The sequence below is a fragment of the Acipenser ruthenus genome, chromosome 6, assembly GCF_902713425.1.
Source record: "Acipenser ruthenus chromosome 6, fAciRut3.2 maternal haplotype, whole genome shotgun sequence".
NCBI classification, from domain to species: Eukaryota; Metazoa; Chordata; class Actinopteri; order Acipenseriformes; family Acipenseridae; genus Acipenser; species Acipenser ruthenus.
The window spans coordinates 69,985,192-70,012,184 of NC_081194.1; the positions used below are offsets into that span (position 1 = coordinate 69,985,192).

The 26,993-nt window shown below is 36.8% G+C and overlaps 1 protein-coding gene across 17 annotated transcripts in view; it reads right to left on the bottom strand.

The window, feature by feature from the left end:
• The window catches only part of LOC117411175 (otoferlin), a 138,163-nt gene that overhangs the window by 30,106 nt on the left and 81,064 nt on the right, over positions 1 to 26,993 (bottom strand). For 16 of the 17 annotated variants that reach the window (XM_059025755.1, XM_059025753.1, XM_059025752.1 and 13 more), the window contains exons 6-25: positions 21,044 to 21,117; positions 19,719 to 19,845; positions 18,863 to 18,917; positions 17,273 to 17,404; positions 16,690 to 16,752; positions 16,512 to 16,596; positions 15,973 to 16,132; positions 15,565 to 15,751; positions 10,023 to 10,209; positions 9,626 to 9,849; positions 8,915 to 9,023; positions 8,176 to 8,362; positions 7,665 to 7,785; positions 7,355 to 7,455; positions 5,508 to 5,598; positions 4,830 to 4,946; positions 4,302 to 4,454; positions 3,930 to 4,119; positions 3,377 to 3,501; positions 3,115 to 3,249 (exon numbers count right to left, since the gene is read on the bottom strand). In XM_059025755.1, the coding sequence (XP_058881738.1) occupies positions 3,115 to 3,249; positions 3,377 to 3,501; positions 3,930 to 4,119; positions 4,302 to 4,454; positions 4,830 to 4,946; positions 5,508 to 5,598; positions 7,355 to 7,455; positions 7,665 to 7,785; positions 8,176 to 8,362; positions 8,915 to 9,023; positions 9,626 to 9,849; positions 10,023 to 10,209; positions 15,565 to 15,751; positions 15,973 to 16,132; positions 16,512 to 16,596; positions 16,690 to 16,752; positions 17,273 to 17,404; positions 18,863 to 18,917; positions 19,719 to 19,845; positions 21,044 to 21,117 (2,623 nt within the window). Of the gene's footprint in view, positions 1 to 3,114; positions 3,250 to 3,376; positions 3,502 to 3,929; positions 4,120 to 4,301; positions 4,455 to 4,829; positions 4,947 to 5,507; positions 5,599 to 7,354; positions 7,456 to 7,664; positions 7,786 to 8,175; positions 8,363 to 8,914; positions 9,024 to 9,625; positions 9,850 to 10,022; positions 10,210 to 15,564; positions 15,752 to 15,972; positions 16,133 to 16,511; positions 16,597 to 16,689; positions 16,753 to 17,272; positions 17,405 to 18,862; positions 18,918 to 19,718; positions 19,846 to 21,043; positions 21,118 to 22,451; positions 22,616 to 26,993 lie in introns of those variants that run through there. The other variant, XM_059025758.1, reaches the window with a different exon arrangement.

A 26,993-nucleotide genomic window follows, 5' to 3' on the forward strand; every position in this document is an offset into this window, starting at 1 on the left:
ATTAACAAAGTTAACATGCAAAACAGTATACAGTATAAATAATGGTAGTAGAAATTGACATGAAGACAAGCTTACCATGAAACATTTTCTTTTGAAAATCCCCCATTCACAACGTAAAAATGTACCAATGTCTCTGCGGGTACTGTCAACATCATAATTATTTACAGTTTTGAGTTTAAAAGTTATTTACATTTTCCTTTTAGCACCAATGTCAAAAAATGATATGTGCTCTTTCCAAATCAGTCTTAATAATTCTCAGGAGCTTCCATTGAAAATGTTTTAGATGTTCCTCACGTAAACAAGAGTGTTTGCTGGTCTGCACTCTGTTCTGAAAGTTAAAACCCTGTTCTGCTGGTACACAGGTATCGTAATTGCAGTTGCTGCAAGTTTTGTGAAAGCAGGACAGACGTTGGAATAGTTCTCAATAAAAACCCTGCAGGCCTCATCCATGGTCTTAAAACCATGATTTTTGAGCAAGTGTTTTACTTGTCCAAATGTTTGGCTGAGAGTCAACAGGTAAGATGCTCTGATACAGATTAGTGATTCGCTACCAGGGACGTGCGCAGTGCTATATGGCATACTCTGACCTCTGTGAGTTTTTTTTTTTTTTTTTTAAAGAGGATTCAGTGAGTAGTGAAACCATTTTCATTGCATAAAACTGCTTGGTAATATAAACAACATTATTAGATAGGGATGAAAAGGGGCAATGTTGTCTTTTACATCTGCGTTTTAGAAACGCACTGCTGGTACTGTTTGTGTTTTATTAAAATGTCCTGCCTAAATTTTCTCTTGATTGGTTGTTACTCTAACTGGTTATGAATTTTAACTTTTTTGGGGGATTTTGCTTTAACACCCAACTGGTACAACTCAACATGAATAAGGTAAAATTGATGTAATCAATTTAATATGCATAATAGTTTTTAAAGCGTTACTTGCAATGTTACACAGTAATCCACAGCTTCACATGTATTACTGCGTTTTTTTTTACCCTTTCATAACGTCGATGAATCGATGCATCAGCTTTTTTGGATATATCGATAGTGAAAAATTAGGCATCGCCCTAGTGTTACCGTGGAGATAAAGGTTTTAAGTATTTTGCACCTGTAAAAACAAAAAGAATGTGGTTTCCTTTTTAAATTATATACTGTGAAAAATGTCACTTTCAAGGTTTGATTGCCCTTTTTCAGCAGACCCAGGCACAGAAATTGTTAAAACAAGAAGTTTTAAGCAGTTTCGTGCCCTTTTTTATTCTTTATTTTTATAAAACAAAACAAAAACCTAACTATTCCACTGGATGGCTAAACCGTTCAGCAATCACAAAACACCCATCACACAAAGGTTTCCACAGTACCTTACACAAAGAAACCACAATACATTTGTATAGCAAGTCACACATACAACTGCCAGTCAGACCATTTAAATAACAGTATACACATAATAATACAAATGCAACAATTTTAAAGTTACATTAAAACCCACTAAGATAAGAAAGCCATTTTATAAAAGTGCGAAAACTGTAATGGTCCCAGCTTCCCTGACCAACAACGGCAGAGCATTCCATAATTTCGGGGCTCTACAAGAAGAAGCCCTACCTCCCGTGTTGCTTTTGTTGACCCTAGGAATAACCAGCAGCCCCGCATCCTGTGATCTCAGAGTGTGGTTTGGAAGATACCGGTCAGTAACTCCTGCAAATAACTAGGTGCTAATCCATTCAGGGCCTTGTAACTTAACAGCAAAATCTTAAACTGCACAGGGAGCCAGTGTAAAGAGTCCAAAACAAGGGTAATATGTTCACTTTTCCTGGTTTTAGTCAGAATTCTAGCGGTGGTATTCTGAACAAGGTGCAAGCGGGATATCACACGTTTTGGGACAACTAAAAAAAGTGCATTACAAGAATCAATTCTAGATGAAACAAAGGCATGCATTAGTCTTGCGGCATTAGATACGGAAATAATTGGTCTAATCACAGGCAGGTGGCATTCATTAACTATTAGAGCCAGGTGTACCTCATCCTGGCTCCCTATCATGGCATCCTGGGGGATTTAGTCCTTTAGCCCCTCCTTGACTACATTTCTCTCCTCCCCCTAGTCTGCCGCAATACACATTGGAAATATTAATTCTACAATGGTTTAGGAATGAGAATACAAAAATACATTTTAAAATACTCCTTTAACCCTTTTTCGGTGGGATGCTCCCCCAGGACCAGCCGTTGTTTAGCTGTAGTTGACTCTCTTCCTATAAAAATCTATTTATTTACAGTAGCATCTTGGAAATGGTGTCCTTTTTTTCACCCTGGGGAACATTATAAAGTACTTCAGAAACCATACAAAGTTTTTGCTTTATTTCTTTTTTAACACTATTCATTTTTTTTTGTTTGTTTACAAACACGTTATTCTATGACCCGAGGAACCTTACAATACTTCCTAAAGTTCTGTTGAAAAATATTGATGTTTGGGCAGATTACAATTATCATCATTATCATCAGTAATAAGGAAAAAAAAACGTACCTGATACATTTAGTTCATGAAATAGTATATGCCTATATCCACTGGTTTCTTGATATTTATAAATGTTGTAAAAACATATATATTAAAACACAGGAGAATAAATGTTTTAATATAATTATAAGTCAGAAGTGAACATCAGTTCCTCCCCTATGCAATGATATGTGTTTCAAGCCTGTACTGCAAAGTACGATGGCCCTGTAAGTCATCAAAACAAAGTGCTTTTCTTTATCGTGTTTAGACGATCACGGTCCTAGAAGCCCACTTCAGTATGATCGTGTTAACACAATCCCGGTCCTTAAAGGGATAAGATCTTATCTGTTACACAAAGACCATATCACAACTTCAAACTTCTCTATCTGCTCTCTGTGAAACTTGGAAACAATAAAAAATGATAAAACTATCTGTTACTTTACTGCAGAATGGCCAATATTCAAACATTGGGTGTTTTAGTCCCTAACTTTATCCTAAGCAATATAGCCACTTTGTTTTGAAATGCATAAATATTAAAGAAGCATCATTAAGACGTTTGAGCTATTCCTTGTAAATACTAAACAGTACATTTTACTGAATCAAGAATATTTTGATTATTTGTCCCTTAAATACTTACCACAGTGTCCTGGTCATAGATCTCAATGACAATGATCGGAGGGTCATCCCTTAATTCACAGGCCTCCCCATACAGTTCTACATTATCAAACACCAGGAGCTGGTCCCAAGTGGGACACAGAGTCTCATTTAAGACCTGTTAAAATTAAAACAAAGTTGAACTAAACAACGATTTATTATTTGATTTAATACAGTAATCCCTGTGTTGTTACACTACCACATTCTCAGCAGCACTGTAAATACAGCTCATGTTCCTCTCTCACCTCAGTGCACTGGCTGTGTGTGGAAAAGAAGACCCTGGCAAAGGGGTCCGACAGGCCACTGCTGTCTGCTGCAAAAAGGCTGCGGGCCTGGTACATGTGCACTCTTAGCTGGAACTCCTGCTTCACTGTGGAGACAAAGACAGACAACGTGAACACAAAGCCTGGAATGTCAATATACTGTACTGTATAGAAAACCTTCCCTAAAGGAGGTTCAGCTGTATATTTATCTAAACTCTTAACAATCAACAAGCATGGATTATATTTAGAATTTATCTTCACCCCCTTACATCAGAAATGCAGGGGGTGGAAACTTTTGAGATCAGATCTACACTACCCTCCAACATGTTTTGAGACCCCCCAAGGTGCTGTAGTGCAGGCCCACGCCATTATACAGTTTGTACTGTACTGCACAACACTTGGAGCATGTATTTGATTTCCAGGTGCAGTGACACTTGTAGAACTGAATAATTAACACATTAGACATTAGACAATATCTTTACAATAAATGTCTGGTAGAAGCCTTTTGTCTGAGTTACAAGGGGAACACACTTACTGATGTAGGTTAGGCTGATGGGTGGAAAGGACTGCAAACCAGGGCCCTTGACTGCTTTGTTCTCCTCGAAGCCATTAGGAAGGCCGCTCAGGAAATCCTTGCGCTGCTTGTTGAGACCAAGCCAGAGGTACAGCTCTGTTTTAGCCTGCACCGTCCAGCCCGCAGGACCAAAGCCTTTCTTACCAGGCAACTGTGAATGTTAGAAAAGTACAGATAAGAAGAAAGAGAACATTTTTATTTACACTCTAATCTACAGACGTTTCCTAGACATCTGAAATCCCAATGCAGCTCAGAAAGGCAGTGTCATATAGTGTTTTTGTATTGATAAACCGATGAAGGCTGAAATATAATTTATTCACGTCAGTACAGCACCTTCAGAAAGACAGTCTTGACTTTTCCACAGTCCTTGCCAGACTCTTCATCCACAATAGAGTACAGGATGTCTTTGGATGGGACCCGGGCGTAGGCAATGCGCTTGTTGTTATTCATCATCCAGATGTAGACGTCAGGGATGCTGTGTTGAGGCTGGAAGAATTAAGAAACCATGTTAACAAAACTCAGTTATAAAACATATTAGCTAATTGGTCTTCTGAAAGGGTGCACTAATGGGAAACCCCATAATCAGCTTTATTCCAGTACATAAACAGATCCGCAAAACAAACAGAAGCTGCACATTAACAACAAGGTGACGCGCGCGCACACACACACACACACACACACATATTTCCATCTCCTACAAGCCCAAGAAAGAACAGTCTCATTGGTCTCTATTATAGTTCTATTATAAGGCTTAAAAAGGACATTGTGGTTCTAAATGGGCAGTGGTTGACAGGGAGTTAAAGCCTGCAATCAATTTTAAAATTTTAAAATGTTGAGCTCAGAAGAAGTGTTCTCAGTCACCTCGTCGGCGAGGAAACGCAGCTTCTGCAGGAAGTTCTGGATCAGTTTCAGCTTGTCCTTCACTGTGTTCTTCTTCACTTGAGAACGTATGACCTTTGCCTGTGTGGACATGTTCTCCTACAAAAGGGAGAATATAATGTGGACTGGTAAATAAAATTGGAGAATTTAAACAAAATTGAAAAATTCCTTTTTTCCTTAGTATGTATGCAAATGTGACCATGGACATTTTTGCAGAAAACCCACAATCGGGCCTTTATGTTCTGGATCCTTGCACCGTCCATCATAAACAATTTCTGAAATATGGCAAAACATTTTTTTTATCAATTATAAAAGTTGAAAGAGAAAAACTGTATCTAGAATAGAATATAGTTGTGTATATAATATGAAGACGACCATGTAATGTGAATCTCAAAATGCTCTTTACCAAATAAGCCTCATGTCCATAATATGTATTATACTTTGCTTGAGAAGTTAGTCTCTTTAATAGATAAAATATGAAATCAGCATCTTAAATGGTTACTGAGTTCTGAGCATTTGTTGAAGCTTTACAAAACCATATACGGTCGCTATGCAGGGATGATTAGTAAGCTGGCGTTTAATGTGACACATGTTGTGTATGAAAACACAAAGATCTTCGACCCTTACTTCATTCTCAAGATTTAAAAGACAAACTCATACCAGCTCTCTCATGCAGGACTTGAGCCTCTCTCTGTCTAGCTTTGTCCTTCCAGTCTGGTTCTGGTCCTTGTTAGCAAGCGTCACAAAACGGCTAAAAGAGAAACACAGGTACAGCTTATAAATGTTCACAGGTCAACTACTTGCTTTAGTTTTTCAAGTTCTGATTTTTACATTTCCATAAACTAAAACATACATCAAAGTCAAAAACTCTTACAAAGTATAGATTCAATTAATATCAAACCCAGGATGATATGTATCCTCTGTTCACCAGTAGTCAATGAGCATATATGCATTCTAATTTCTGTACAAAATGTATTTTGGTAAAACATGTTAAGTCTCAGGATAGATTGTAAATTACTATGACAGAGACACTAGATTTTAAAAACCACAAAAAACGAGTGCCTGTAGAATCATTATATCGAAGGAAAATTGAACTTATTTTGATTTAAATTATGTGTACAAATTGTGGCAAGGTGGGGGAATGGAGAGAAACATGTGTGTGTGTGTGCAGGGGTGTGAGTGGCCTTAATGAGTCCTTGCCTGGAATGTGACTGAGGCATAATTGGGTAATTGGCAATCAATTAAGCCTCAGCCACATGGCATACAAGCAGGACTTTTTCTCAGTATGGGGTGGACTACAACGGAGCTGGGAACAGAAAGGGGTGCTGTGTAAAGAGACCTGTGCAAGAGTGCTGTGTAAAGAGACCTGTGTAAAGAGTGCTGTGTAAAGAGACCTGTGTAAAGAGTGCTGTGTAAAGAGACCTGTGTAAAGAGTGCTGTGTAGAAACCTGTGTAAAGAGTACTGTGTAAAGAGACCTGTGTAAAGAGTGCTGTGTAAAGAGACCTGTGTAAAGAGACCTGTGTAAAGAGACCTGTGTAAAGAGTGCTGTGTAAAGAGACCTGTGTAAAGAGTGCTGTGTAAAGAGACCTGTGTAAAGAGATCTGTGTAAAGAGTGCTGTGTAAAGAGACCTGTGCAAAGAGTGCTGTGTAAAGAGACCTGTGTAAAGAGTGCTGTGTAGAGACCTGTGTAAAGAGACCTGTGTAAAGAGTGCTGTGTAAAGAGACCTGTGTAAAGAGTGCTGTGTAAAGAGTGCTGTGTAAAGAGACCTGTGTAAAGAGTGCTGTGTAAAGAGACCTGTGTAAAGAGACCTGTGTAAAGAGTGCTGTGTAAAGAGACCTGTGTAAAGAGACCTGTGTAAAGAGTGCTGTGTAGAGTGCTGTGTAAAGAGACCTGTGTAAAGAGTGCTGTGTAAAGAGACCTGTGTAAAGAGTGCTCTGTACAGAGACCTGTGTAAAGAGACTTGTGTAAAGAGTGCTGTGTAGAAAGACCTGTGTAAACAGTGTTGTGTAAAGAGACATGTGTAAAGAGACATGTGGTAAGAAGAAAACCAGTGAAGGCTTTGCCCAGCCTGGTTAAAATAAAAAGCGCAGGTTTTATTTGGAAAATGGATTAGCCGACCCAACCCTTTAGTTTAGGGAAAACAAGTTTAGCTTAGCACTCCTGGAAGAGAAGGGTGCAAACCTAACCTTGGCCAAAGGCGTTTGCTACAATGTGTATACATTATTGTTATGTAGTGAACTTCAGTTTCAAGCCTAGCCACTGTGATGTCCACAGCACCTGGATTGTGCAAAACACACAGAATAAACACAATGCTGGGAACCAGCAGAGGATACAAAAAATGCACGTATTGGAGTCAATACTGAATTACAACAAGCTTTGCTTGAATCTTGGTAGTACTATTGTCCTAATGGTCATTTCTTTAATACAGCCTAGTAAAAAGTGTGAAGGAAGTAGGAAAAGTATGAGCAAGACAGCTTTATCATTAATAAAATTGCAAATACTAACCTGCAGCCGTTTCCTAATTCCTCCAAAACACCCCGTAGTCTACGTTCTGGAAAGGCTTTCTCAGTTTTTATAATCTCCTGGACATCATTCAGCCCTTCCTCCTGTAACAAGAAGAATATTAATGAGGAAGCATATATAGTATATTTTGATTTTTATAACAGGTATACTTATAAACGTTGACAGGTACATTTGCATTGTTGTTTTCTTATCATGTCTTTACACTGCTTTTAACATGTTTGGGTTTTAAAACACAATGTTGTGTATTTTGTTCAATATACATACATGCTAGTTTTCTGAAGAGATTACTAACCAGCTTGTCTGCGATTTTGTCCATTATATTGGCATTGTAGAGTCTTCTCCTTTGGTCCTGCCACCAACTCTTAATGTAGATACAAGGCTTATTTTCAAAATAAGGTAAATGGAAATAATTCCTGAAATTAAGAGACACCAGCATTACAATATATATAAAAATGGATTCTGCCTTTATTAAAAAAAAAAAAAAGTTAGCCTGACTTGGCATCAACCAGAAACTGAAAGCACAGAAAAGTATTTACATTATTAGGTCACCCAAAAATACCTGTGTCCAGACTGAAATACAAATACTGACGAAATACAAACAATAATACAAAAAAGGTCATCAACAATACACAGCTTACAATGCTTCAAAACTACAAGAGACTCTATACACTCGGTTTGAGATCAACTCTTATTTTCGTATAGGGTACTCATAGTTTCATGTGTAGCCTCATTTTCTACTGAAGAAAATGAAGAAATAATGTTTGATTACATGTGTGTGTGTGTGTGTGTGCTACTTGACAGACCTGTCAGTGATAACAGGTTTCATTGGAGGAGTTGTGGAGACAGACACCAGGTCCCCATCATCTTCAGCCTCATCCTCACTGGAGTTCTGAAGGAGCTCAGACTCCTCCTCATCACCGTCTCCCCCCTCTTTCTTCCTCCTGTGCATAGTCGGCTTGTTCACACCATCGATCTGATTTCCATAGTTACCTACATAATGGTACACACGACAATTCTTTTAGAGGGTAGTATTTTTTGTAGACCACAGCCATAGAGTTTTCATGTTATTGGCTCTTTTTAAACATCCAAACTCATCCAGTTTTGAAGATGGAAACTGTTTTTCCAAAGACTTCAAATCAGACATGCTGATTTATTTTGTGGCAGTGGTCCCACTGCTGGGGTGTGAAAAGGGAACCTTACACAACCTTATATAATTGCCATGGATTTTTTATATTGTACAGATTAGTTAAGACATCACATTAATACCCAAAGAAATGAACCTCAATGGAACAGCTTACATGGAAGTGATGATCATATAATGTGATGAAATAAAAGTAGTTGAAGCAGAAGTGTGCTAATGATCTGACCAAAACAACTTTCTTCAGCAAGCCTTGACAAGGGTTAGTGGGGACTCCATTAGGGCAGATAAAATACAATGTTTGTACCATACTGTACATTGGAAAATATAAAACACACTGTACTGGATTGCTGTAGAAATCTAAAAATGTTACAGAAGCACATAGCTGTTTCTTAAATCTTTACCTATTGTAACTTCGAAACTGATGGGTTTATCTCCAATCTTTCTGTCAACCATGGTCGCTTCCAGGAAGGCTCCAAAGAGGAAGAACTCTTCAATTTTTCCAGTGACATACTAAAAACATCAACAGAAATGTTAAAAATTATTGTACTGGGAATAAGCAAGTACTGTAAAATGTGCAAGGGCAAGGTTTAAAAAAATAGGCCCTAAAACATTCAACTATAAATAGTGGGGCAGTGAAAATGATTTTGAAGTAAATTCACCTTATTACACCTTTTATTTATTGAAAGTCGTTTTTTATATTTAAAAGTGAACATTATAACGTATTTTATCATTAATTGCATTATGGTTGAGGTTTTCATATATTTTGAGTTTCTGGTAGCTATAGTTTAGTAAGAACACTGCCAATTTTCTTCAATTAACTCAAAACGTGAATCAACAAATCACATCCACATAATAACATAACATATTGTTATTTATGATTCATGACACTGGCCACAGAAACACCTTGTGTACAATAGGTCAAAGAACCAAGCTGCACTGTGCTTGCTCTGAGAATGTATTATTTCAACCAGGCTGACACTTGCTCATGCAGTGTTTTCACAAAATAACGGTCCAAATTAGCCATAATAAAGCTAACTATCTGTTGTTTCCCTCAGGTTTCCACCGTATACTGAGATGCGAATGATTAAACTGTGCACATGTGTCAAACCCACCTCAGAGATGTTCTGGACCTGCTCCACCTGGACCTCAGTGGTGCTCATGATCTCAGTGGAGGCGGTGTCTAGGATCTCCACAGCGATGCTGATGAGCAGACGGGCCCTGAAGGAGACACCTTCCCCCAGGCCCTCGTTCAGGTCCTGGTGCTCGTCCATCAGGGTGTAGTTGCGGGTAGAACCGTACATGTTCACCCAGGCTGGACCCAGTGTTGGAAGAAAACCTGCAACCAAAACACAAAAGACCACATTGCCAGATACCACCTCTATACAGTATATACAGTATATATATATACTGTGTGTGTGTATATATATATATATATATATATATATATATATATATATATATAACAGATGGAATTCAGTTACTGTATAGCATAATAATAAACCAATGTACCTTTGTCTCCATCATTGGAAATCTTTCTCAGGTCAATAAAATGTGTTCCTATGGCTACATCGTTTACTTTGTCCGAATCTCGTATCTGAATTTTCATTCTCTTACAGAGAGGTGGAAACATTTCTGTGAATATGATTTGTTCGTTCCATATTGGCTCATAACTGCTCTTCTGGACCGATGTCTTTCCCTGTGGAAAAAAAAAAAATATATTGTAAATAAGCTACTCTTGAGAAAATAAGGACACATATTTATTTAAATACTGGATATCCTCTTTTCATAGCCTTTTCTCACAGTTCTGAACAAAATCCAATACATGACCTCATATCATTTCAATAACTTGAACCTGGTGGTCAGTGCATGTTTGTGCTCAATAAACTCTTGAAAACAAAAATGTGAAGACATACATTTAGTCCCTTCAGATCTGTAGACTTGTGTAACATTTTTCAGTATGGACACATTGAAATACTAATAATAATAATAATACTAATAATACTAATAATACTAATAATAATAATAATAATAATAATAATAATAATACACATCTCAGTTGAATACAGTTATTAATTTTAAGTGCACATCATGCTGCAGGATTCTTTGCAACATATATTGGCCCTTTTCGAAGTTCCCTGTTCGCTTTCATCTTCTGACATACCTTCGTTGCTCATTTCTTGTAAAGACGCCAACATATCTGAATTTTGTTCATCGCAGTTTTCTTTTAAAACCTCTCCAATCACATGAAAATAATTTGTTATTTTCCTCGTCTCGGTTTGACAAGTTTTCTGTCTGGAAACAAGTAGCCATCGCACTGATAAATCAGTGAAATTGGCGGGGTATGGGATTTGTAGTTTTTAATGTGTGATTAACAGTGGTTAAAAAACGGGCTTGTAACCAGGAGGTCCCCGGTTCAAATCCCAGCTCAGTCACTAACTCATTGTGTGACCCTGAGCAAGTCACTTAACCTCCTTGTGCTCTGTCTTTTGGGTGAGATGTTGTTGTAAGTGACTCTGCAGCTGATGCATAGTTCACACACCCTAGTCTCACATCTTGTACAATGCTTTGTGATGGTGGTCCACTATGAAAGGTGCTATATAAAGATTATTATTACATTACGATTGAGCTATGAGAGTTGATATCTGAGGTTTTATTTTTATTATTATTCATTTTTTTAAAAACATTCAACTATAAATATTGGGGGCAGTGAAAATGATTTTTAAATAAATTCAGCTAAAAAAAAATTATGTTAATTTTTTATATTCAACCTTTAGTAATTTCTAGTGGCACATGTGCGCCTAAATTAAAATGTAGGTTTGCACAAGCAAATTCTTAGTCGCATATGCAACCAAATGAGTTGCACTGTAGAGCCCTGTTGCTATGTTTTGTTTCCGATTTAGTTTCTGAGAATAGTCGTCACAGTTATTTTTATTGAGGTGTACTTGCCGCTCGCTGTGTGTTATTGTTTTCTGTAAAACATTGATATTCTGTCAGTTAAGAAAAGGCTTAAAGGTGGGGTGCAATGATTTTTCATTTTTTTCAGAATTCACTTGTATAGTACTGTTGGTAGGTCAATGAAAGTATCTGTGTAGTTTTAATGTATAGGATTTAACGCTAAGTGTATAAAAAACAACTCTGAAGTTGACACCTCTATGAAAAGTCCAGCTCACTGGAAGCTGTGGCTAATTTATGCGTGACATCACACCAGGATAAGCTTGCAATCCCGACCGCTGCTTTCCTGCATTACCGCTCACCAAAACCGCTCGCCAAAACACAACGCACCCAGGGGAGAGATACCATGGTAAATAGGTGAGTAATATATGGTTGCTCCAACACAGCAGGGCCATTGGTATCTCTCCACGAGTTTCCTAAAGAGCCGGTACGATGCTGGCAATGGATGAAGTTCGTGAGGAGAAAAAAGGCACTTTACAGAGCGTTTAAAAAGGACCAAAAACACAGTACACAGGAAGAGTACTTGGAACTGCAAACACAAGTCAAAAAGGAAGTTAGAAAGGCCAATAGAGAGATAGAAATGAACATTGCTAAGGGGGCTAAAACCAATTCCATAATGTTTTTCCAATATTACAACAGCAAAAGTACATTCAAAGAGGAGGTCAAATTTCTAAGAGATACAAATGGCAAAATCATAGACGAAGAAAAATAATATTAAATGATTACTTTTCACAAGTTTTTACAAAGGAGGATATGGACAACATGCCCCACATGTCGACCTGTTCCTATGCAGTTTTAAATAACTTCAGCATATCAGACGCAGAAGTGTTAAAGGGACTAGGAGCTCTTAAAATAAACAAATCCCCTGGGCCGGATGAGATCCTCCCAATAGTACTCAAAGAAATGAAAGAAGTTATTTACAAACCGCTAAACAAGATCATGCAACAGTCTCTTGACACAGGGGTTGTACCGACAGACTGGAGAATTGCAAACGTAATACCGATCCACAAAAAGGGAGAGAAAACCGAACCTGGTAACTATAGACCAATAAGCTTGACTTCTATTATATGTAAACTTATGGAAACTATAATAAGATCCAAAATGGAAAATTACCTATATGGTAACAGTATCCTGGGAGACAGTCAGCATGGTTTTAGGAAAGGGAGATTGTGTCTAACTAACCTGCTTGATTTTTTTGAGGATGCAACATCGACAATGGATAATTGCAAAGCATATGACATGGTTTATTTAGATTTCCAGAAAGCTTTTGACAAAGTCCCGCATAAAAGATGAATTCTCAAAACTGAATGCAGTAGGGATTGAAGGAAATGCATGCACATGGATTAGGGAGTGGTTAACATGTAGAAAACAGAAAGTACTGATTAGAGGAGAAACCTCAAAATGGAGCAAGGTAACCAGTGGTGTACCACAGGGATCAGTATTAAGTCCTCTGCTCTTCCTAATCTATATTATTGATTTAGATTCTGGTATAGTAAGCAAACTTGTTAGATTTGCAGAAGACACAAAAATAGGAGGAATGGCAAACACTGTTGCAGCAGCAAAGGTCATTCAAAATGATCTAGACAGCATTCAGAACTGGGCAGACACATGGCAAATTACATTTAATAGTGAAAAGTGTAAGGTACTGCATGCAGGCAATAAAAATGTGCATTATAAATATCAAAGATGATAGAGTCTGTATTTTTTTTTGTTCATTTGTTTATGTTTAAAGGGTGTCAGCCGACCGAGTGACTAAGAACCTTTGCTGCAAGGCATAGCCTACACAGACAATGAAGGTTATTGGGTTGTGTGTGTGTGACGCTGTGTAATTGACTGTACTATTATGTAAAGTCTGGTGTTACCTCAAGTAAATCCCATCACTATTGAACATCTTATTTTAAAAAAATGTAACAATAACTAAAAATTTCAGAATACTTCAGGGTCTATGTCTTGTTTTTACTGTGAACCTGAACAATAAACACTCCATTTTTTTGCAATCTGCCTCCTTGTTGTTTTGTATACTTCCTATCAGTCCCTGATGTTCTGCCCAGTTAAATACCTGTGCAGGAGATAATTAGATGTCCCTCACCTTTATTGAGGTTGGCGTAGTCAAAACATATAATTTAACCTCTTGTTTGATTAATAACTAAATTCCAGTAACGTGCTACAGCAGGGATGCATAGATGCAACAATCAAGCGATATTCTTCAAAATAAATTCACCGTCTGAATAAGGATGCTTGGCACAACTTTTCACTAAAAGCAGGCATGAAAATACTGCCAAGAAACTACTCTACCATCAACAGATGACAACAAACCATGGAAGAGAGAGAAGTAAGTGCAAATGTAAGCAAGCTTTTTTTTTTTTACATTGTGAAGCCAATATAAATGAAGCACAAGACCAACATTTCTGATCTGTTTGATTTAAGATGCTAAAACATCCGAACCGGTAACAGTGCTTTCACTTATGTCCTCCATCTACTGCATTTGTTTACAACAGTGAATGTCCTGGTGATGTCACGCACATGTGCTCTTCTGGGTAGAGGTCTCGAAGGTTTTTGAAAACGGTCTAATCATAAATTTGCTTTTTTTCCCACTTTATAAGTAACGAATGTGAATGAAACTTTTAGGACATGCATATAAAGTTTAGCTGCACTCAGCAATGACTTTTTTATGTCATTGCACCCCACCTATAATGCAAAAGCTTGTTTTAACATTGTCTTTATTACGCAAGCCAGAGACCCGCGCTTACAACTGTATTGTCATATTTTCTACATTTTATTTTAATTCTCAAATTAATAAATCAAAACCCAGGTACCCATCGGGTTTTAAATTAGGGTCTCTTTTTATTACCCGCGTTTTGATTTATTAATTTGAGAATTTAAAAAAAATGTAGAAACCAGAAGAGGTATATATATATCATTGGAACTGCACGGCCCAAAGTGGTTTATACCGCTTATAACACGTGTCATTTGGGGGAAGAAAAATAATTAAAACACATTTTAAATTAAGACAAAACCAGAAACTTTTATTGTGTATACACCCGCAGTGTAATATAGTCCCAAATTTAATTTATTGTTCACTTATTACAAATAAATTGCACATGTCCGTTTATTGTCAATTTCTGCATCAAAAGTGGCATATCGAAACTAGAGGACTGAACACAAGCTGGTGACAATGAGTAAGGCAGGGGAGCAGCTGCGATTTAGGCTGAAGCCGGATCTTGAGGAGTTTGTGTCCTCGTTATATGCAAGGCACACATACTTAAGTCCGTTTTCATCTTTTTGGATCTCAAAAGATGTCAGGGGACAGTGCCTCAGTTTCCCGCAGACGCTTCAAATCCAGGACGGTAATTCGGGGGTGTCTGGCCTTGTCATTACCTGCTTTTCTAAGAGTTTTCCTGACTGACAGGAATACATTACTGCTGGTTTTAAACTCGCTGTCAGCAGAGATATTAAAACTTCTACTGTTAAAATATCTATTTAATCCAGCTCAGTGTTATAAAACTGGAGACTTAATACAGTCCTCAGTGGAACTTCTTGCACTGGCATAAAATTCCCTTAATGTTGTTGAGATTGTTTGGATTTATTTCCTTAAAATGAATGTCCAATGTGTTTTTTTCAATCTTTGTTTTCTTCTATTTCATTTAGCTGTTCCTCATCTACTGTTATGTGTGTACTCTTGAGAGTTGCTGGTGCACTTATTTTATTTTAAAAAAAAAATTCAGATGGACTGGAGTTTTCACTCGGAATGTTGGTGCTATACCAGTTATCTGGAGTTTCACCCCCAAATTATTAAAGGAAATAGGTGGAATGTCACTGATTTTCAGCTGTGGTTTTGTAACTAATAACAAATAAAATGGCAGTTTGTCATGGAATTTAGAATGTAGTGGTGCGTAGTGATTTATTCAGTGTGAAGCGGCTCATTAGTATGCAAGCCATGGTATATGCTATAGATACACACGGTCATGTGATGCTGTGTAACCACTCTGAGGCTGTTGCTTTTCCAAGCCCTGTTATAAATAGATATATACACTGGTATTTTTTTTTAGGTACTGTATTTAAATTATAACAAAGTGGTTACAAGTGTGGTGAGAAATACCTTTTGTCCTGCAAATAGAACTTGCACGTATGGGTCCACCAGGTCTTTGTTTTCTCCTATAAAAGCTTTCTTCATATTAGCCATAATACTGGTGTTCATCTTTGGAAGCCCCTCAGCTCGGTAGATCTTGATGTAATAGCGGGCCCATTGCCTCTCTGAGGGGACCCCTTCTGGCAGTAGGAGGTTCCTTGGGAGAAATGCAGACAGAAAGCTGTGATTAACACCAGTTTAAACACTGCTGTAACAAGTGACAAAGACTGAACTTTCTAGTTAAAGAGATGTAACAGTTATTACAAACTGCTACGCATTTACATTCATCAGGCATTATCCATCAGAAAATATGGAGTGTAAATACGGTTTACAGGATTCCTTTTTTGTGATTCCATTAGTAATTTATTTTGTTCATACCCTTCTATATCATCCTCATCGGTCTCGTTGGCTTTGTGGGGGGTTTTAATGTTGTCTCCTTTTCCAACCACAGCAAGGTCACACTTTATGTAACCTTTCACCCCAGCAGTGATGTCATCAGGGTCAGAGAGGATTGCCCACTTATGGTAGAACTGGTGTTCTGCAAAAAGTAAATGATACAGAAAACGATACATCACAGTGAAGACTGGTGCATTGTGGATACTACAGTACAGAGTTGAAGTCTACTGGATTGTCAATGAACGAGACCGTTGTCTAGTCCCAAAAAAAACATGTTTTTGATGTTAATATGGGTTAATGTCAATGTTCATGTCTTGCTCCACTAGGTGCTTCCAGTAGTTTTTGGTCTTAACGTTTTACTGCGAGTTATCCAAACAATCTGTTTACCCCTCACCCCCATTAGACTAGTTACTTGAAACTGTATGCTGTACAGTTTGTTAACTTCCACACTGACTAACATCAGGTTCAGAAGGGCCTGGTTAACAGAACCAGCGAATCAATAGAATGAGAGCCCCACATACCAGGTTGTGAGTAGACAGTGCCTATGTCAAGCTTGAATGTGCCAACCAAGGTGCCGCTGCGCAGGAGGTTTTTGGAATGTATTACCTAAAAGAAAGAAAGTGTCAGATTGTTTTTCTTTTACAGTAACATAAAGAATTGCTTCAATGGTTGAAACGTGATGTGACATTATATACTTACTGAGAGCTTTAGAATTTTGTCGAACATGACATCAGGAGGCACATGGAACTCAAAAACAAAGTACTGCAAATAAAAAAGATTCATTGCTATTTAATACTGTAGCCCTATGGAAGTTTCTTTTTTAGAAGGGTGCGATAGCAATTGACATTTTAAATTAATAACATGTGCTGTCCATTACTAATTATAATTAGCTATTTAAAAGCATGGGCTAGTTTGACATTGTTTTTAAATTGATCTGTTGACACCTATGTGATCCTACATCAGATCCTTACATCTAAGAATAATTATATATTTCTAGATTTGGAACAGTGGAGTAAAAGTCATGTCTAACAGTCACAATTGCCTTATCCAATCATGATGATGTTATCTTTGAAGAGGGCCAACTTGAACATTAGAGTTAATTTGCTATAGATTCCAGGCACATTTATAGAATCTGCCCCTCCTTAACTCATATAAAACTTAGTGATACGCCAGCTCTGCTTCCAACCTGCAGAAACGCTGACAACTAGATACTGTACAGGTAGTGCTATAATATTTTCCTTCATTTAGTAAAAAACACAAGTGACTGTAATTGATATCATACCTCATTGTAGTAAGGGCAGCTTGTAGATTCCTTCATTGATGTGTATTTCTTGTCATCACCAATCTCGACACAAACTACTGGATCCATATTCAAACCCACCAGCTGACGTGCCTCAATAATGGTAACACTAACCTAGAATGAAATGATGTCAAAACATACTTAATAGACACACTTAAAGGGTAAATCAGCACTACATGAAAAATAAAACATAAACTATAACACCTTGCTGTTCCGAATGTATTTGGTCATTTCAGTATGCGCCCAAACACCTGCATAATGCCACACTGCTAATGTCCCAAATCACTTTTGTCAAGCATCTCTTCTGAGCCAAAAAACATGACTTCCGCATGTACCCTCACACGTGCTCTGAAACGTACCTGCGCATGCCCAGTGAAGCGTTGCATAAGCTATATTACCTCCATGTGGAAACACACTAGTCTGTGTGACAAACATGGTCCGTCTAATTTTCCATGAGGAAGGAACTTGTACCTAGTTTTGTTTTGTGTAAGAGACATCTTTCACACTGTACATGTTTCCTTCGCATGTTGTATTTTGATGTATTATTATGATTAATGTTGCATTCAATAAAAAAGACAAAACAAAAACAAAAAACGTCTGTGCTGTGTAAGTGGTTGCAGGGAAAAGAAAACCAAGACGGCGTTGTTCTCATTTCCATCTAATGAAGGGACCTACCCACAATTATAGCAGCACGGATTAACTACTCTAAAAACTGTCTATTAAAAAACTGCAATGTATCATCTACATACCTTAATCCAATCACCAATCTGAAAGACTAATCTTAAAACTAGCTAGCTCAATGGCTTCCACAGTTTAAATATGCAGGAAAATTGAATCTGTTTGTAATCTAGCATTTAGAAATAGTAAAAGAAACGTAATAAATTCAATGATAAACGTTTCGACTAGAAGTTTTTCTCCATGTCTTCTAATTTAAACGTTTATTATTTAATTGATTAAGTTTATTTTAACATTTCTAAATTTAGCGCTATTGAGTGTTTACTAGTTAGGACATACTTTATCATTGATACTAACACATTTTTTTGTTTGTTTTTTGTATATTACAAACAAAATAAAAAAAATAACTAAACAAACATGAAATTAGATTGTTCCTGATTGTGCCTGAGGAGTTTTTTTCCCTCCACAGGAATTTTTGCAATCTCTAATTTGAATCCTACGACTTTGTGTATTCAAACAGGAAAATAAGTTAGCAGATTTCTCTGAATGCTAAATTTGAGAATAATAGAAAGAGACTGATGCTGTGGCTTAATCAGATTCCTCAGAGGAACGTCAAAAGCGTGCAATCCTTGAAGTAAACTATAATGAATAATACCATTCTGAAGTATGGGGGAGGAATCCTTATGATGTAGATACAATTTAAAACAGACTACTGCCAATGATTTTCAAAAATAGGTCAACTTTTTAAAGCTATTTCACTATTTAATTTAGGCAAAGATGTATTGAACATTGTATTGTCTGGTTTCACTTACTCAAAGCACCACAGGTCACGCAGTTCAGGAGTAGTGTTACTCAGCCTCTGTCAAACCAGCTGTATATTATTTTAATATTACTTACTTGGTAATCCATTGGTCTCCCTGCACTGGGCTCCATTTTAATATCAGGTTTGGATCTGAAAGTGTAAGAAAACATTTGAATGCATTTCAACGTGTCAGTCCCATACTTAAACAGGAACCGTTTACAGTTAATATGTGTGTGACAGAGATTGAATGATTCTTGGTGTTAGATCTCCTTCCCGGCCTGTGAGGGTGCTGAGTAAAGGGAACAGAGTACCCTGGACTGGATGGCCCAACAATTCATTCCCAGGGTTAGGCAGAAGTCGCCTAGCTGGAAAGGGGACTGAGCTACGGCACACTAAATCAGTGACCCGGAAGGTTAACGGTGTGGCATCCGCAGATTGGAGGAGCGGGTGCACTCGTTAACCAAGGGTTAACGAGCGCACCCTGTTCCTTTGTGAAGGTTTAAATTGCCTGACAAAAAGGAGAACCTGCGTTGAGAACCGTGAGTGCTTTGTTTGTTTGTCTGTCGTTATTGATAATAGTGTTTGTTGTTATTGAGACAGCTAACACGATCCGGAGCTGTCGCCAAAGGCCAGCAATAAACCCAGATCAACATCACGGCACTTTGTTGGCACTAAAGAACTGTATTCACTGCGAGCACTAGAGCACGCACTGTGGACTGGTGTTTGTGTTTGTGTTTGTGTTATATGTGGGTGAACTGAAATGGGACTGTTATTATTTTGGGGCCAACCCGCGGATTACAAATAAGCAATACACGCTGCTGTATTGCTTCATTAACATTCTTATCATTTACTGTTGTTTGCATCATTAATCAAAGTTATTATACTTATCCATCATTGTGACAGCTTGGTTTTCATTTTTGTAAACGCATTGCTAGTTGTCTGAGTGTTTACCTCTTATTGGAGACGTTGGTGGTGACTGCGGTGACGGAGGCCAGTGAGATGGTATCCGGGTCCAGCCCTCCCCCCAAACGCATGGCCTTCCTGTCCAGGTCCTCCGTTTCCAGAATTGCGGCCTCATCTGCAAATCAGCAAAAAAAAGCCTTAGTTCACAATAAAGTCTATTATTCCTGAAAACAATCCTTTTGACTGTTCTTTTTTAGGTGTGTACATCAAACTTCTGCCGCACCAGTGGGTGCCATTTTATGTTAATTAAGCAGGGGTTATGCTAATATTTCGGATGTCACGCATCCTAAGAACCGTACCATTAATTAAACATGTATTGGATAAAAAAAGGGTAACAACAACTTTGTAAGACTTTAGAATTATATTATATATTCACATTTTACTTTGTGGCCATCCAGGTTTACAGCAGATGTAACTGGAGGTTTATACTTGTTATCTCTGCTTATTTTATTGTTAAATGTAATTCCTTTTTAAATGTTTCCATTAATATTCCCCCGTAGCACAAAAAAAATGATTTAATATGATTTAATGTAATGTCAACTTGATTCACGGTAAAACAAAATGTGTCTAGTAAACGATATACAATTCTTAACTCCAAATCTAGAAAGCTTGTAACTACTATAATTTCTATTGTGTATTAACATTTTATTGTGTATTAATGTATTCCAACAGTGGGATTCAATGCTATGATCTTCAGGCCTGCGGTGGTTTCATCAGCGACACTCTGGAGGACAGTATACCTCGACTTTAAACTGTATTTACAAAAATGTACAGTACAAAACAGAGAAGCCTGTTGTGAAATTCCTAAGAATGTACTTTTGACCATCACGGGGAAGCAGTGCTGTAGATCTGTGCCCTTTGACTGGTTGGCTTTTTAAAAAAAAAATACATATACCATGTTTCATTGGCTGTGCATTAGTTGTTCTGAAGTTGTGAGATAAAGATTTCTTAACACAAGACTTACAACAGGATTACAGGAGATATGTAAGTGTACTTCTGTGTCAGTAAGATGATGATTATTTAATTCATCTCTTGAATGTACTGCATTTTGACCCATAGAACAATGGTAATCGTAACAAACTAGAACTGACCTACCACCGCCTGGTGTTCCAGGCTTAGAACACGCATTTCCAAAATCTAGAAAACTACAGCGTGATGAAAGTATGATGACATCAACTGTAGAAAAAAAAAAACGTTCCATTCTGGGTGCCAAGCATTGTTATAAACATAGCCATTGTTAGATCTGTAATACTCACTGTAGTAGTATAATGCCAATTTAATCTACACAGCAATAAACACTTTGCTACAATTACCTCTGTTTTTGTGGTCTTCTTTTGGTAAACGTGTCTTCCCCAGCTTCATGGCTGAAAACACTCCCTTACCTACTCTGTTTAAGAAATAATAATAAAATAAAATAAAAAAAACATTTAAATTAGTATCAGTAAAACTGGATATTATTCCAGCCATTCCACACTGTGAACAAAGCAGCTTAATTCCGTGCTGATGAACCATGCTTTGGGTCTGAAGCATTTTCTATTGATTCCAAACCTGGATCAATATTTGATCATATATTTTGAAAGTGAGGGGCATTACATTTGTTAATGTATTTTACTGAAAAACATTCCTGCCACTGCCAGAATACAAATTATTATGTAGCTTCTTAGTCATCGTGTGTGGTGAAACATCCTTGAAATGGCCTTTCAGAAAAGAGCACAGCTGCAGTATGAGCTCCGATATTTATTTTACTTGTTTTTTGAACCCATATTATGATTGTAAAATGAGTACATGATGTTCCTTTTTTGAACCCATATCACTTAAAAACAGAAACAAACAGAGCAAAGATGTTATAAAATGAACACCTACTCTCCTTCTTAAAAACTCTTCCTCTGACTGACCAGTTATTTCCACTCTAAGTAATATAATTGAAAATCAATACACACAGACACAATATATTTGTTTAATAATTTAGGCCACTGGTATTATTAAATTAAACCTAAAATAACGTGTCCAGATTATATATACTGTAGAATAGTATTCAAAACTGTTGTGTCATTTGCTATATACAGACCCTGTGTCTATTAAACTAAAGATACATTTAAAATGAGCAAAGCTGTCAATATAACCACAAACATTGTAATAATTCCTCATATTTTAAGTAATAACAAACAGTTTATATATTGTTTTTTTTCTTCGAAATACAAACATTAAAAGTAACAATTACTGTTAAAAACATGTATTACACTATATATTAAAAACAACAAACTTTTCCCTGTCTAGTCATGATCTAAAATGGTTTAATCTTGTCAAATTTGAATTACATCACATTCTCCTCCCATTAATACAGACAAACATGCCCAGGAGTTGTAATGGCAATATCCCTACACATGTTAGAAAGCACATCACAGTTATAAAAATAGCAAAAAATGAATCTTTGATAATAAGGTAGCTTCACTCTTATTCAAGTATAAGAAATCCAAAAGAACTACATGTAGTAAAACAACCCATCTGCTTTAGATTAAAACAGAATAAGCACACCACTTTGTATCTATATTATTATGTTAAACTTCTATTGTAGTTTAGTACATTCAAACTTCAATCTATTTTCATTCTAGCTGGTAAATTTCCATAGATCCATTGATATAAACAGACTAATTAGTGTGGATATGAAAAAACCATACCCTGGCATACAGCAAAGCACTAGGTGCTGTATTTGTTACATACCATACGAGAAAATTGTCACGTTTTCTGGATCCCGTATTTCCTTCCAAACAGGCCCAAGAGAAGATCAGGTAAAAATGCACGAATTTACCGAGCAGGCCACCTACATTCCCATTTTTTGTGGTAATATCATAGAAACAGAAAGTCCACAAAAGTAAAGTTGCAAAAAAGAGCTGGTTTGGTCTGAGACTGGAATTGGGTGGAGATGTGATCTGATACACCAATTAATACTGCATGAAGCAATACGAACCTGAGACACTCGTAACCATGGCTAGATCCCAGTGATACTGTCCTTCTTGAAATGTCACAGTGGACAGAACCAGCTTCATCAATTTAAAAGCAAACATAATCTGGTTTTAAACTAAACATTTCCTTTCAATATAAAATGTATACGTGCCTGTTTATATATAAAAGCCAATAAAAGAGCATTAACAAACCAACTGGATAAAACTTCAAATAATCCAGTTTCTATGGATGGTTCCTTTTATGTTACCACATTACAAGGCACACATTAAATATGAACAACTTCAAGTGACAGTTTTTTTACATCCTTTCATAATGTCCTTTCTCATACAGTACAATGCTTGGAGAATATAATAATATAATAATTTACTCCTTATAACATGTTTTATTTAAAAAAAATACAAAAGGCTTGATCACTTTGCAGTCAGTCTGGGTTACTACAAATGTTAAATATTAGAGGGGCATCCAGCTAAAGTGGTTGACACATAAAAGTAATTCTGCGCAAATTCTAGGCAACATGAAGAAAATCTTTTTAAAACATCAGGAATTATAACATGGACGAGTCCGAATCCGAATACACATTCAGTTTCATTACAAATAAAAAATGTTATAATACCAAATTTATATAAATAATATTAAATTGGGAATGTACTATTTACCGTCATTTCTAAATGGTAACGTCTAAAATAAGCATAATTACTGGTTGTAAAAGTGACAATGAGAGATATTTAAGACCTTCAGCTGTTTCGAGCAAAACGTTAATAAAAGCAAAGCAATAATATAATGCTTTTGTCATGGTTTCATTTATTTCATGGATTGTAAAGACTGAAAGACGACATGTCAGTCATGTAAGTTTTACTACCAGGGAGTGAGGTAAAAGGCTCCTGTGTTTCCCGACGAGATCCCACACACTCAGTCTTCATTACAAATGATACCTACTTCTCTTTACTGTCTTTGCCTCCTTTGCTGTCCTTAGCTTCCTTTCCAGCTTTGTCCTTTCCTTTGCTGAGCAGGAGGGACACATGCAAGTGGCAAACCATTAACATCAAACATATCTTTTAATTTTTAATTTTTAAATTCACAAAAACAGTTCTACAATGTAGAGCTTCCTCTAAATGTTGGTTGTTTACCAGTAGAAACAATGTGAAGTCTTCAAGGTTTGAATACAAATGTGAGACCCAGTTCTAGTGGTGTATGCAAATAAAAGCCAGACAATCAACTATATGACTGTTACATTGGGGAATAAAGCAATAATCTCTGCTGTGTCCTTATGAAACCACTGGTGACATTTGAAAATCTTTGGTAAGTATACTAAGTCAAACAACAGTCTGACAGAAAGCGAGTTAGATTCCGATTCTGTGGACTTGGTACTTGTACTTGTACTTTACACACCGGATTACTTACCCATAGAAGTGGCAATTATACTAGTTATACCCTAGAATGACTATATTCACACTCAGTTAGCATTCTTTCACAGCAATACAATACACTTTCAAGAACTATTATTTGGACTTTTCTCATATTGAGTCTGCACAGTACCTGAAGGATATAATGCTATGTCTTTTCTCCTTATCTTTAGCTCTGAAATCATAAAATCATTTGGTTGAGATACAGTACACTCAATTATTAACGGAAGAGAAGACATGTTTACACAGCAAAAATGCTCACACGAAGTCCACACAGATCAATAGGATACTGATAACCCTCACTGAAAGAGACAGGGTCAGGTTATGCAGCGCGGTATACAACTCACAATAGACACAAACACACAATGTAGCTATCTGGGAAGAATCACTCAATAATTTAAAAAAACAGATTACTGATTGAGACTGTAAAACAGTACTTGCTGATTCCTCTGACTAAAACTGAAATAGAAATGCATTTAAACATCAAGCTCAAACAACTATTCTTAAACTACTAACTAGGACAGTATCAAACCAGGATAAAGAAAGCACCTTTAATCAACGAGACTACATTTACACTTTAAATCATAGGATGCAAAGTAACTTGTGATGTCACATCTTCATTAAGATTGTTTACAACTATTTGTAAGTATTAAGAGAATGATTACAGGTGCTTCAATACTCCCACCTATTTACTGTGCAATCCAAAAGACTTTTGATCATTGAAGTTCTAACATACCTGGGTTCCTCAGCCTCACTGCAGAAAAGAACATTAGACATGAGTTGGAACAATTTTCAATAGCCCAACATAAGTATAGACCTATACAATATAAAAAGCTTGTGCTTTGTAATGAGTGTTACTATTTAATATAGGCTTTACCTATGGCAACCAAATCTGTATTATCTGTATCATCACAGATGCACATACAGTACACAAGTGCGGATGAAAAGTGCAAAACAAAGGAAGGTACTATCTGTCTATCTATCTATCTATCTATCTATCTATCTATCTATCTATCTATCTATCTATCTAACCAAAACACTGCACACAGAAAGTCTGTTGTACCTTGCAATTGCCTGGTATCCATCATTAAGTTTGTTCTTAATCTCAGAAAGCTTGCTGAATGGAAAATAAGAGACAGTATTTAACATTTTCTTTTAAACAAAGCTACCTGTATATTTTCATACACAGTTGAAAATACATATTTGACTCAGGTGAAGCCCAGTGGTGGTTATGCATTTATGTAGGGTTTCTGCACAGCAAGCTTGAACATTCTAAGTGGTAAATTATTTCCTTCCAGTAGCAGACAAAAGTATTTGGGCAGTTAAAAAAATGAGAAAAAGCACAAAGTGATTTCTATCATTTTTAATTGTTCTATTGAAAGATATACATTAACGTAGAGATTCAGCTTTGTAATAAAACAACAAAATATTACATAACATGCATAAAATGAAAAATAACCCATTTGTTGCTAATTATTGACAATTATCATGATTGAAAACCAACACCTGAAGATATTTATAGAATAAATAAATACATAATCATCAAGTGCTGAAAAATAAATTGGAAATTTGTGATTCAAAAAAGCAACAAAAATGGTTAAAACTAAAGTACAGCAATGATCTAAAAATGGCAGCAATACAACTAAATGAAAAAGAAGAAACTACCAGAAAAGCACTGATTGGGCTTTTATTGACAAACACAGGAGAACAGGAACTACTGCAACTAGCTCCAGGTGTGAAAGACCAAGGAATACCTCCGCAAAATCTGGAAGAAGAATCATTTGAGCAGCCCGGCAAAATCCTCAGATTACTACAAAATATTTGACACAAGAATTGAGAGAAGATGGTCAAGAAATTCACGAGTGAACAATTCAATGATACCTTAACAAGATGAATGCCCATGGGCGAAAACCAAGATGCAAACCTTTGTTAAAAACAATACACAAAAGAAAGCGATTGGAATTTTCCACTGAATACTTCAAGAAGCCTGATGATTTCTTCAACCAAATTTTATGGACAGACGAATCCAAAATATAATTTTTTTCACAGAGAAAGCAACAATATGTTTGGAAGAGAAGAGAAGAATTTAAAGAAAAGTTAATCATGGCCAGTGTTAAACATGGTTGGAGGTTGTGTGATGGCAGCGGCTGACCTGAGGGGAGCGCTGATTGGCTGACGTATAATAAGTACAACATTGTTGTGCAATAACAATTCAAAACAAAAATAACATAACGAAAGAAATGAAAGCGCAGAGGGCGCCGATTGGCTGATGAAAAAGTACTGAAGGTAGAATATAATTTTATCCCCCCGATAGTTATTACAATAAAATGGGACCAAAGCAGAAACCATCAGGAGCCGAGTACAGAAAGCAACGCAAAGAAAAGGAACGCAAACTATCAAGCCAGTGGAAGACTTTCTCCAAACCTGCAGGTGAGAACAGTAACAAATATTTGTGGAGAGCACATTAAGTAAGTAAGTGTGCTAATAATGTCTTTCTCATACTAATCATGTAGATTAACGAACTACAGTATAAGCTAAACTGATGTGAAAAAGAAAAATAATTTAGAAACATCTATATTAACCATGCTTTAAATGAAACTTATAAATCAAGAATGAATACTTTACAAACATAAAGTACTTACTTTAACATAGCCTAAAGTAAAAAAAATAAGTTACCATACATTGCAAATTAGAAAGTACATTTGTGGGCTCTAGGTTTTGTTCCTATTGGTGCATTCCATTGAACATTTACAAAGATTTTGAACCCCCCCCCCCCCTTTTTTTATTCACTGACTGCAAGTTCCGGGGGGTGGGGGGGTGGGGGGGTGGGGCGCTGGATTTATATCTCGCACAGGGCACCATTAAGGATTGGTACGGCTCTGTGCGATGGGCTTGT